This window comes from Mauremys reevesii, linkage group 10 (genome assembly GCF_016161935.1).
Source record: "Mauremys reevesii isolate NIE-2019 linkage group 10, ASM1616193v1, whole genome shotgun sequence".
NCBI lineage: Eukaryota > Metazoa > Chordata > Testudines > Geoemydidae > Mauremys > Mauremys reevesii.
Window position 1 is genome coordinate 76280457 of NC_052632.1, and position 12525 is coordinate 76292981.

A 12525-nucleotide genomic window follows, 5' to 3' on the forward strand; every position below is an offset into this window, starting at 1 on the left:
AACTTTAGAGTTCACATCCCAATCCCAGCTTGCAGCAGGCTGGTGTAGAGGTTACAGGTTATTATTTCTCACCATTTGTCTCGCACTAAACAGTGTGATAGGCAATTTACAGGCAGAGAAGATGGCAGGCCAGGTCTGTATTAAGAGCATTTGGCCAGTACGGCTGAACCAGATGCTACGCCAGCAAAGCACTCCTCATGTGGATGGAGCTTATATCAGCAAAACTGCACTTTTGCCAGTATAACTGCAGTTACGTGGGGCTTTTGCTGGCATGGCTATGTCAGATGAGAGGCGTTGGGTTTTTTTAACCCACGCTTCTAACCAATGTAGCTATGCTGGCAAAAATTATCAATTTTATGCAGGCCCAAGTCTCATACTCAGTAAATACGTGCAACAGACTTTCTTGCTAATCACTGCAATGGTGTAGATAGGATCAGTTTCCAATCCATTTTAAAATTCTCACACTTCCTATATCCGGACACAGATACTTAACGTGGAAATATAAAAGCATCTCTTCCCTCAATCTGGGCCCTTTTTCTTTGGCTGGCAAGCTTGCAAGTTTTATTTAATATTGAACTTGTCTTGCCATTAAGATTTAAGTCCCTTTTTGTGGATTCAGGAAGCCTTAGTGGAACACACTAGAAAATCGAGTTCCTCAGACCAGAATGTAGCAATACCTACAAAGCACTCACCAGATATACAAAATAATAAACCTCACACTGGGGGGAAAGCAGGTTTTTGTTGTGGTTTTCAGGGAGGTTGGTACATTTTGGTATAGTCAGGTGCTGGGCAAGTTTCTCTCACACAGCTCTGCTACTTAACAGCATGGTCCTGCATCGGCTCATGCTGTTCAGTCTCAGACTTTTCCTATGCCGAGATTGCCAACAGTAACACGCTAACTCTGGGTTTTGTGCTGGGACTAACATTGCTTTGTGGATTAAGCCGAGACCACTAAACTCATTTCACTTGTGACCTAAGGCAAAAACCAATAATGACCCACCAGATTTTGAACCCAGGTCTCCAGAGATGAAAAGCTGGCATATTAATGGACTCTGCAATCTGGCATCATTGATTGCAATTACCTTCTCTTTTATTTAAAGGACACCTCCTCTTCTTGCCAAACTCCTTTGCTGCGGTGGATGAGATCCCATTGCATAACGTCATCTTCCTAACTCTTTTCATGGACATTTAGCAGGACCCTTAGGAAGGCGTCACGCTACCTCCTGGCTGCATGTACATCCTGTCCTCTGCCACCCAAAAGTCACATGAACGACCTGCCTATCTCCAGCAAGCCAAGAATCAAAGAAATGTCGAACCCCTAGGACCTGCTTGTTGCCAGCACAGGGTCTGAGATGGCAGAGAAGCCAGATCTACCTACTCACTGCCCCATACCCTCCCCATAACTGCAACAACCCACACTGGACTGCATCAGACAGTAGACTTTTGTCCCCACTCCCCCCCCCCCCCAAATCTTCAATGGATCAGGATTATTGGCAAGTTCGCATGAAAAATACATACATAAGAGAAGAGACAGCTGCCTGCAAGTCTCTTAGCTGAGCCAGAGCACAGGGTCCTTCAGCTCTGCGTTTTCTAGCAAAGAAAGGCTACACAGCAAAGAATTTTTAAATCAATGGGCTAAAGGGACTAGATCCAGAAGCGTGGTAAATCATGCTATTTTTAAAGGGATGAATTGAGTTGAAGATGACTTGGGGAGGGATTCAGCAGTCACTTGCTTTCGCCCTGCATTATTCATTGACTGGTTTTAAGATGCTCTGTTAAAATGCTACCCCCCTCCCTCATTCAACACCTTAAAATGACAGCCAAAAAAAAAAAAAAAAAAAGAAAGGCTCTAAATAGCAGGAAGCAATCATCATTTAAAATGAAATTGTTAAAGCCGTAAAAAATCCCTGTCTACCAACTGCCACGGCATAATGGAAGTTTAAACTGTTAATTGTACATATCTTTTTAATGCAATTTAGCCTGTCTGGGAATTACCACTCCCTACTGTAGCCAACCTGGGTGAGAGAGCTTTGTTAATAGTAATACAGGGTAGAGTGTTGGTGAGGGAGTGCAGGGAAACCGATTGTGGAAGGCTGATGGGGGAGTTATCTTGGAAGTGGCTTAGATGGCAAATCCGAATTTGTGGAAAAGAGAAGATTAAATTCCTTTAAATAAGGACCAGATCCCCCCCATTGGCTTACCAGCCCCTGGGGACGTTCTACCTGAACCTCCTTTCAAAGGACAGTGTTTGCACCTCAGAGCCACAAGATTTATAGAAGCTTCTGGGATCAGCCAGAGGAAAAGGGGGTAAACATCAAGCAATTATGTCATGAGATAATAGAAGCTCGCCTTGCTTGCTTGGGCTAATACAAGTTGGAAAGGTAATTGCAATCATCCTCTCTAGCAAAGAGTTACAGGTTTGTATGGCTTTTAAAAATAAAGGAAACTGAATACTGGTACACTAGGCTCAACCTGTTTGTCTAGGCAGAGAGATCAATTTTAGAGAGATTACATTTTGCCTTAGCAGGAGGTGGTGGAAAATGAGGTGTCTGCCCATGTGCTTCGTTTTATTGCTCTTCATTTTACACCTCTTGTTTTAGCACCTGGAAAATTGGCACTGCCACCTATTCTAAAACCAATAAATCTTTCCCTCGATGCGGGCTGCTTCCTTCTTTGCAGATGTTGGCAATCAGGTTTGTAAATTTCAAAGTCATTCATTCCATGAGGCCGTGGAGAAAAGCAGGTTTATTATTGCAAAACTCGTCCCCTACCAACGCCTAAAGTAAACTCAGAGTCACCTTTCCACACCCAGAAAAAAAGAAATTTGAATTGAAGAAATATTTGAGTGTTGCACTGCAAGCAACCGCCTTTCAGTCCACAAACACGGGCTACACAACACGAAGTAGCTGAAAAGGCAACATTTTAAATGTGCATTGAAAGAAAAATAAACAGTTGGCTGGCACGTGTGCAGACCGATTCCCAGCTATATTGACTTTTAAGAATTTAAACACACACACAAAAAAACCTTTCTAAAAAGGCAGGCACTCGAGAGTAGGTTTTATGTATTAATAAGAAATAGCCCCAAAGCACTTTAGAAATTGCATCCATCAGGCTGGTAAAGGATTGATTCTTTAAAAGAGCGTAAACCGTAAAAACCCCCTCCACACCACAGTTTTCGATCTACAGTTTTAAAAAGAAAAACACTTCCAGCTACTCAGCTTTTTAACGGAGTCACACACACAACCACAAAAAATGCAGCCTCAGTTAATGTGCAAAAGTTGGATATTCTGCTAGCCCCAGGGATGCATAATGCGGTGTGTGTGTGTTATTTCTGACTGCCTCCCCTTCCCCCACTCCCCTCCCCTATGCGGACCCCTCTCCCTCCAAGGAATAAGGGGAGGTCTGGGAGCAGGGAATTTCTGAGAACACTAAAACTTTTCATCTGCCTTGAATCACCCCCAAAGCAACCGACTACCGCTGTAGCTCAAAACCCGGACAATAAATTACTGGGGGAGGGGGAAAGAGAGGAAGGCTTGATCTGACATTCTTAGTTTGCATTCCTTGTGCACATACATACACATACACACACCCTCTGCCATGCAATCAAAGAAATAAGGCTGCTAAAATTAAACAATGTTGGCTTCACATGGTACATTGGGGGTATTTATAGGCGATGCATTCCCAGAGAGCAAGCCGCCACGCAGCTCCGACCGCTTTCTCCTCTTTTCCTCCCAGGCAGTTTCCTTGATTTTTAAAATCCAGCTGGTGTCTATTAAACAATTTACTTTTGAGGTTGTTCAATCCCCCTGCCTCCTCCACACAAAAAAATCCTGCTTTACTTAACGAACTTCCCAGGACGCCACGAAGACGCTGGGGAATGAAAGCAGAGGGAGCTCTCAGGCGCTAACACAAACAGACTTTAGCAAAACAAAGCGTGTTCCGACTGTGTAACTGCCCTGCTTAGAAACTGGGGGTGGAAACTCGTCCTGTCTTCCACCCCTGCGTTAGCACCTCTTGCCATTCAGCTGAAAAGCACAGGTTTGGTGTTGTGGGGTGTTTTTTTTTTAAACAAGATTCTCAGTCACTGAAATGATCATCTACAAGACAAGAAAACCAACCAGAACGATCTCGTCTTGAAATTAGGATTCAGACTTTTTTTTTTAATCCTGTTCCCGGCAGATTTAAATCCGAGGCGAAAAAAAAATGGGATGAATTGTTACATGTTGGAGGGGGGGGGGTATTTAGACTAGAAACCTAGTAATCCTTTGGTTTAAACAAAAATCCGGACTAGGAAAAAGTGAAGATTTCTCCCATGTCCCGGTTTTATATAAAAATAATTTTGGGGGGGAAAGTGTAATCGAGCAAGTTAAAAAAAATAAAGAGGAGGGGAGTCAGGACTCGAGGAAGGTGGGAGAAATCTTGGGGTTATGTTTAAAGCAAAAAACCACGAGACAAGTTTCAAAGGTTTCAATGCAAAATGTTATCAGCCGGGAGAACATTTTAGAAGACCATGGAACGCGTTTCAGGTCAGTTTCTTCGAAGGGGGAGAAAGTAAAAAGCCCCCCCCAGACACTGAAATGCCTCCCTAGACTTCCCACCGCACGCGCCAGCCTTTCTCCTCCTCGGGAAAAGGAAACGTTTTGGGAAGAGAAAAAATGGGATCGGATCTATTTCGTCCCGCGCTAGGGCGAGCTAGAGTCCCCGAACCGGGACCCACCCTTCCCGGGCTCTGCAAGGGGCTGGGGGCTTTTCCTTTCCAGCTCAGACTCGGAGATTTAAATCACACACCGCCAGAGGGGCCGCAAAGCGCCTTACCCGGGTGGGAATGGATGTTGATGCCCGATGCGAGGTATTTTCCAGGTGCCAGAGGGGCCGGGAGCCCCGCAGCCATGTGGCCGGCGGATGGAGCGATGCGCCCGGCTGCGCTGGCGGGTCCGACTCGGTGACTCTCCATGGCCAGCCCGGACAGCAGAGGAGGGGGAAAAGATCGGGGAAGCCCAAAATCTCTGCCATCCATCATCCACTCGCGGACTCCGAGTTGACTTTATCTCCCCCCCCCTCCCCCCAGTTCAGATGTTTTTTAAAACTAAAGTGTGAAAGCGTCCCATGGCGCGGTGGGGTGCTGGGGTCCTGGCGAGGCGAGCGCCCTGCAGGGGAGACACAGATACAAACACGGGGCGGGGAGGGGGGGTTACCGTCCCTCCGGTGAATTCACCCTCACATCCAAACCTCACACACGCGATGAGTCATTTTGTTTGCAAACGGAGGCTAATACACAGGTCACCCAAAAGTTGGGCTGATTTTTTTCCCCCTCCAAACAACCGATATAAATCATATTTTAAAAAAATTCCTCGCCTTGAAGGGGAAAAGGAGAGGGCTTGACAGAGAGAGGACCTCAATGTTGCTTGGGAGAATCCGATATTTTTGTTGCAATAACAGCAGAGAGAATTCAGTTTAATTAAAAGAACCTTCCCCTCTGCGCCCCCCCCTCCCAAAACCAAGGGGGAGTTCACCCAGCCCCGCTAGATCGGATTAAAATAATTTTTGACTAATAAAAACCTAACTCCGGCATTCCAGCCTCTCCTGCCCCACGAATCTGGTTGAAACCAGCCACCGCAGTATATATTCTTCTCCACAATCACCAACTTTAGGTTCCAAAACCGCGAAACCTCCCCTTCCCACAGATTAAAATGTCCCACTCTACATTTACCCATTATCTTATCCTGAAAGTATTTAATATTTAACTTTTTAGCCCTTGAGGACTGCAGTAGGTACACGCAGCTGGGGATTTTACAATTATTATTATTTGGCTTTTAAATTGGTGTTCCTTAATCCACTTAAAATCACACTTTTGTGTGAAAGTGGATTTATTACTGAACACACGATTAAAAAAACAACGATATAATTTTAATTCGGAGATTACCTAGAGATGGGACTGCATCTTGGCACAGTCTTATTAGAAACAGTATTATCCTCAGTTTCATTTTCAGTTACTGGTTTACTAAGGGATAAATACTCTTACGTATTTTCTAAACCGCGGCTTGTTTGCCAATGAAATTAGTTAGTAAAAAAAAAATGCTTAATTCGAGAACCCTCTTTTGCTTCGTAAATACTCATCACCTTTCAGTTAAAATGTTAAGATAGCTAGAATTTACTGAGGGAAAACGGGCGGTAGAGGGAAGCAGAATATTTTAAATCTGCCCCCCCCCAAAAAATATTTATTTTCAATACCATGCAATCATTCTCTTATATATGTGTGTGTGTGTTTTAAAGGGTACTCAAGCTGTTTAGTGAGCATTGGTTCCCAGATCAAGTGAAGAAGTCTCACGTATTCCATGTTTTCTCTCGAGAGCAAATACTCAGAATTATCTGAAATAAATTGAAATTATTTCCACCCCTCTTTAACCTACACAGAATTTAAAGAGGGAATCCACTGCCCAGAACACTCAAACGCCATTTAACATGAGTTTTCTTTCCAGCTTTGTTTCATATTTTTAGCCTGGTTTTAGTTACACTTTATTAAGCAGTGGCTCTTCCCTTCCTCTGGTTACCAGATGAAAAATTTACTTATGTTTAAAAAAAAATACTGGACATCCTTAGCTACATGCTTTCCATTTTAAGCGGGGGGTATTGCTGCATTTTTTTTAAAAAACCTCCTCTTAATGGTCTATTTTACGGTGGAATGAAATAACATTATGACAAAATGGACAAGTTTAGCTGACCCTTTTGATTCTAGCTTTTTTTTTTTTTTGGAGGGGGGGGTTAATGTATCTGTTCCAATTTCAAAACCTCCTTACTTTTCCTTCCTCTTAAACGCAGTTAAAATGGCTGCATTCCTGCTTTTAATTAAAAACAGCCCATAACCATAACATGTCTCTCTCTTACCTCCTTTCCAAGCCTGTATCAGCAAAGGAGAAGTTGGGGAGTTGCTTTGGAAACCTTATTTTTATTTTCGATTTGTGTGTGTGTGTGTCGGGGGAGGGGGTGGAAAAAGGAGGGGGGCTTTTAAGTAATGAAATTGGGGTGAAATCAAAGCGAACTAGACTACGGGAAGGGTTTTGGAGGATGACGGGGGAGCGGATCCCATAGGGAACCTATTCACCGAAAACGCAAACAAAACCTAGTTAACTTACTGCAACAAATAATAATAAATTCGGAGAATTCTACCTTTCCAGCCCCGAAGAATCCGCCTTTCTCCTCTATGCAACTCTCTTCTTTGGCATTCTTCAGCTCTTTGCCTTTGCTTTCCTCCCGACTCCGAAATTAGATCCAAGCTAGAACAGTACTTTTTGCCCGTCTTGCCTTGTTTTGGTATAAAAATGTCCTTTTAGTCCATAAGTCGGTCTCACCCTCTCCTCCACCCTGAAAGAAAAAGGAGCACAGGCACCGAGCTCTCCGCTTTCCTTTAAAATCCAGCTTTCCTGCTCCAGAGGGCTCTGCTTTTTAATAAAATCCAGGTAGCGCTGGTTTAGAGAATTCAGAATCTCCATATACAGCCCGCGATTGGAAAAGGTACATTACACAAACCCCCTTTCAAGTTCCTCTCGCTCGATCTTAAAAAAAAAAAAAAAAAAAAAACCTCTTTAGCAATGAAACAAGCATTGTTCCTCCCGTCCCACCCCTCTCCAAGCTGGCCAGCCAAAATTTCATAGTAAGTCTCCCATTGGCTGCTCGCACTGCCACTCACCCTCATGTAAACACTTTGGCCCTCAGCCATTCCTATAAAACCAATTATGGACCAAGGACTCGACCGGTTTCTAGGCTCCCCTAACAGGGCTGAATGATCAAAACTGGTGGTGAGAATTTTTGGAGGCCGTTTCAAGGCTGCCCTCCCCCGCCCCCTTCCCCAGTCTGGGCTGACTGATCAAAATAGAAGGTGATTGTAGCTGCAGCTCGGCTCTTTTCAGTTCGCTCTATTTCGTGAAAATGCTGCATTTAGCGAAAGTCCCCTATTTTCAGGGATCGGGGGCCGCGGTTCTGATTGAAAAATAAGCTTGCAGCATCCAGGGCAAATAATGCAGGATGGGGGGGTTGTCCTCCCCCCCGCTTCTTTCTGCAGTTACTAGCTGGGGCTTTACTCAGATCTACTGGGAAATATTTCCCAGCTTGTTTCTTCTTTTTTTTTTAAACACCCCCTTTATCATTTCAAACTGAGCTTTAGTGGATTCCCAGAGAGAGCGTTGTTCTTAACGGGACTGGGACAGAGCCGGAGTTTGGGGCTGTTTGCGGCAAGGATCAGCGGGGGTGGGTGGCTACTGGGTTGGGGGAGAAACGACAGAATCCTTCACTAGACCGTAATCGAAGGCAGCTCCTCTTTAATATTTTCGAGAGGCCGGTGAGTGTGTGTATAACCTTTTCAACAGAGGTTCCTATAGAAACGTAGGTGATAAGAACCAACTGCAGCCTGGCTGGTTAAAATAATCCCAGAATAAATGCACGTTAGAGGAGAGTCAATAGTCCCTTTACACAGCTCCTTTGAAGGCAAACAACTCCCCCCCCCACCCCACCACCAAAAAAAAAAAAATCCGAGCTGAAAACACGATTAAAGAGCAATGATCTGTGGTCAAAAATCCCAACTGACATTTCATTTCATTTGCATTTCACTGCAGGGCTCCTACGAGACCCTTCTCCTTCCCCGTTTTAATAAACAGTCTCGGCTCTGTTTTTTCCACCTCGTAGTGAGTTTCAAAGACGGTATTTCCCTCCCCATGCGAAATCTGCTTAGGTGGGAGAAACCCGGCGCTGCAGAGACGTGCTCCGCTAGCTGCAGCGGGGAGACGAGAGACTCTGCATTTGAGATTACAGTGCCTCTTTCAGCACAATCCGTTTGCACACTGCCTTGTTGGTGTGGTGTTGTTTTCCCCGCCTGGGAAGATGAACATACCTTGTTTTAGGGAGACACACACGGCCCCGTGTAAACGGAGACCCTGTCTCAAAATTCAGCCGCCTTCCTCGCGAAAAAGCGTGTAAACTATTTTTAACAGCAAGCGAGACTTGCCTCCTTTTAACCTTCAGATGCGATCTGGAAGGCTCTGATACTGCAATGGTTAACCAATGCTGCGCGTTAGCGAGAGACATTGCAAACACCTTTGTTTTGTTACCCCGGTTTCGGATTCACTGCTCCACGGTTTGATTTGATTTTATTTATCTTATTTTTTTAAGCCTTAGATTTAACAGTGTAGGCGTTTAAATCAGTCGAACCACCTCTTCTCCTCTAACCAAGAAGTCCTGAAATTCGTCAAGCAGTTAGAAACTCTCCCTCCCCCCCCCCCCACCGCCCAACTTGGGTATTTAAAGGGGGAGGGGAAATCGAATTTAATTCCAGTATAAATTAAAAAAAAAAAAAAGTCGAGTCCTGTAGGATAGTTTCAAGTTGCCCATAGTCAAACCGTAGCGCTCAGGTTTCTAGGCTGCCCTCTTTTGGAAGTAGAAGAGCAGGGAAGAGAGGCGAGGAAAGGAAGGGGGGGAGACCCCAAACTCTAAAATAGTCATGAGCCAAGAGGAAAAAAAGCAATTCTGTATGTTAAAGCAAAGAAGATCTCATCCAAATATCACCCCGGCGCCTTCTGAAACCCCAGTGAAAGGACGGCGATTTCAGCAGGACTCATCAACAGTGGATTGATCCCAAATTAGCCAAAGGATCAACAAGAAGAAAGGGGGGGGGGAGGCCGGGCGAGCAGAGAGAGCGGCCTGGAGGGAGGGGGAAGAGGAGGCGTTTGCAAAGAAAATTAATGCAAGTCCGTGGCTTATGGCTGCCTGAACAGAATGCTGAGAGATTTTGAATGATCATTGGAGCAGCAATGAGTGACAGCTTCCCTCTGAGTTTACGCCTTTTTTTTTTAAATAGCGCTTTATTCCTCGAAAAGCTTGCAAATTCTCAATGCAATTTAACAAAAAAAATCCACCGCTAATAAATACCCTAACGATCAAGGCAGGAGCCATCCAAACCATCCTCTTTGGACTTCTCAACTCCTGGATTCGGAATGTTTCATTTTTTGTTCTCCTTTAGCAGACCAAAGAGGGGAAAAAATAAAAATGGCTTAATCGCTTTTATGTGGCTTTAAACGCATATTGTATAAATGTTTAATGTTTTCACACCCGGATCCGACAAGACGCTGTAATTGTGATGGTGGGGTATGTATGCAATAAATCATTTAGTTGCTAATAAAAAATTCTGCCTATTTGTCCTTAGGTTGCCAATGGCGCTTGCATTTTTCAAGTGTGTTTCTCATCAGTGGGGAAGGGAATCTGCATTTCATTAAAGCTGCGATTTCTCTGTTGATCAATCTTGCTCTCTCCCCATCACTCCCCGCTTTGTCAGCCACCCAAACCCCCCAAAAAGCTTTAAGCGAGAAAAATGTACTAGGTCAACTCTCAACGCAAGAAGAGCCTTGCAGCTATTTTTAATGGCATTTTATGTAATCAAATGGTTACCCGGACGAGGCTTTCGAGATGTTGTTATGCAGGGAAAAATGCAAAGCAAATCCCATAACACGGGCTGCCTTCCGCTGTAAACAATACTGGGTGGGTTATTTTTCCTTCCCCCCTCGGAAAAAAACAGTTAAATACGAGCTAGCTTTCTATCGCCAACTGCAACCTTATCCTGTAGCAAATATTTAATTGCCTTGATCTTTGCCACTGATAGCGAAATCAGGGATTTCTCCCTCCCCCCCTTTGGTGCAGCCGGACTGATAGATACCAGCTGGGTGGGAGCCATCTTGTAGGCTGGGTGCGGTACCAGGGGAGAAAACACCATTCTTTAAAAGCCTGCTAGCCTCCTCTCTGAAACTTTTCTCCCCCCTCTCCCCAATAGATCAGAGCCCGTGGGCAATCAGCCGCCTGCCAGGTTGGTATTTAATCCCTTTCAATGAAGTTACCTTTCCGGAAAGCTGCGGGGCTCGGCTCGGGGAGAAGATTCCAAACACTTTCCCAAATAGTGATGTTTTAAACCCGGGCTTTTACAAGTAACCCTTTGCTCTCCTCTACCGGCTTGTGTGTCTGTGACTGTTTTTCCTGCCTAAATATTTAAACTCCAGAAATCCATGATTCGAATCAGGCGGATGGAGGGAGCCATTTTCTCTGCCCCCCCCCCTCTTTCGGTTTCTTTCAAACCAGAAAAATAAGGTCTGGGTTTCTACTACTTTCAGATCTATACAACCCTCCAAACCCAACATTTCCCCTCTTCTCCCACCTCCCTTCGGTTTTGAGTTATGCTCGTCAACTTTTTTTTTTCTGAACTGAGTGTACAGAAACTCAACGGAGCTTATCTGGTCCATTTCTTTTCACGTAGCAGCAGTCATGGGCTCCTTTCTCTGCCAAAGGCGCATATGCCCTTCAAACCAGCCGACCTGCTCCGTATTTGTATTTGCAAAATACACTGAACTGAATTAAAGCGCATTAGGGATCTTCCCCCCCCCTTATTGTTCTACATGGCGTTAATTAGATTAGACTTTCTTTTGTTTTGCTATTGTTTGTTCTGTACCGTTGAAATCTTGGGTTGCTTTTTGAGGCACTGTACAATAAACACACCATTAGTCCCAGCTGGGCTGACAAAATACTTTTTCTTATCAAAGGACACTCCAACCTTGAAGCAGCCTTTACGCTGTTTTTCCACAAAAGCCAAACCCGTTTGCCTTCAGAGGCACCTCCTTTGTCTTCGTTTCCCTCTCCAGATCCTGGGATATGATACTGATCTCTAGCTACCTCTTTGGGGCTATTTTAATCAGCTTTTATGAAAGAATTCCTAGCAGAAACCTAATCGCTTACCCCAGTTGTAAATACAAATTAGAAAGACCAGCGTTGGTTTGAATACTATCCTTTGTAGTTTATCTATAGGTAGGAGGGAGTATGTGTATCTTGTGTGTATATTTAACTACACTTCTATTCACACTGACTTTAGAACACAGTAGTGGTTGGTTTCATGTGGAAAAGAACCCCTTCCCCAAGCTTTTTCTAAACTGGGGTTTATTTACTGTGCTCAAACCAGTGTGCCAACAATGTGCCAGCCTGGATCTTCAGAAACTTTTCTTTTTGATAGTTTTAGAACTATTTACTCCTTTTTAATTTAGGGATTCATAGTCATAAGAAGCCTTTGAAATCTACTAACTAGTAGCACCTCCTTCGTCTAGAAAAGTTACAGTATATAAAAGGCTTAACCGAAGCACTCCTCTGCTGCTTTAAAAAAAATGATAAAGCTTTCATCTATAAGATCAAAGGCTCTCCCCCTCTTGTTTTTTTGCTTGTAAGGTTGAGAATTTGAACCCAAGCGCTAGTTACAATGATTTTAGTTCTTATAGAATTTTCTCCCCCACTGTGGTCCTGGTCATTTGCTCAAAATATATATGGCCTTGGGTTTATTTTTCTTTGTTTGTTTCCTTCTGAAATTTGAGTCTAATTTTTTTCTAAACTGAGTTTGGTTCATTGTTGCTCGGCCCCTTTGGTAAATGATCGGCATTTATTCTTCGGAATTGCTAATTAACTGGGATCTCGATAGGTTTTGCTATAAAGACTGGTGTCTGAATAAGA

General features: G+C 44.1%; 1 protein-coding gene across 10 annotated transcripts in view; it reads right to left on the reverse strand.

The window, feature by feature from the left end:
- The window catches only part of TNRC18 (trinucleotide repeat containing 18), an 87751-nt gene extending 78499 nt beyond the window's left edge, over positions 1 to 9252 (reverse strand). For 8 of the 10 annotated variants that reach the window (XM_039490859.1, XM_039490855.1, XM_039490854.1 and 5 more), the window contains exons 1-3: positions 8885 to 9252; positions 7168 to 7553; positions 4816 to 5147 (exon numbers count right to left, since the gene is read on the reverse strand). In XM_039490859.1, coding sequence (XP_039346793.1) covers positions 4816 to 5020 — 205 coding nt within the window. In that variant the 5' untranslated portion in view covers positions 5021 to 5147; positions 7168 to 7553; positions 8885 to 9252. Of the gene's footprint in view, positions 1 to 4815; positions 5148 to 7167; positions 7554 to 8884 lie in introns of those variants that run through there. The other 2 variants (XM_039490861.1, XM_039490852.1) reach the window with 2 other exon arrangements.
- Between the last annotated feature and the right edge of the window lie 3273 nt (positions 9253 to 12525).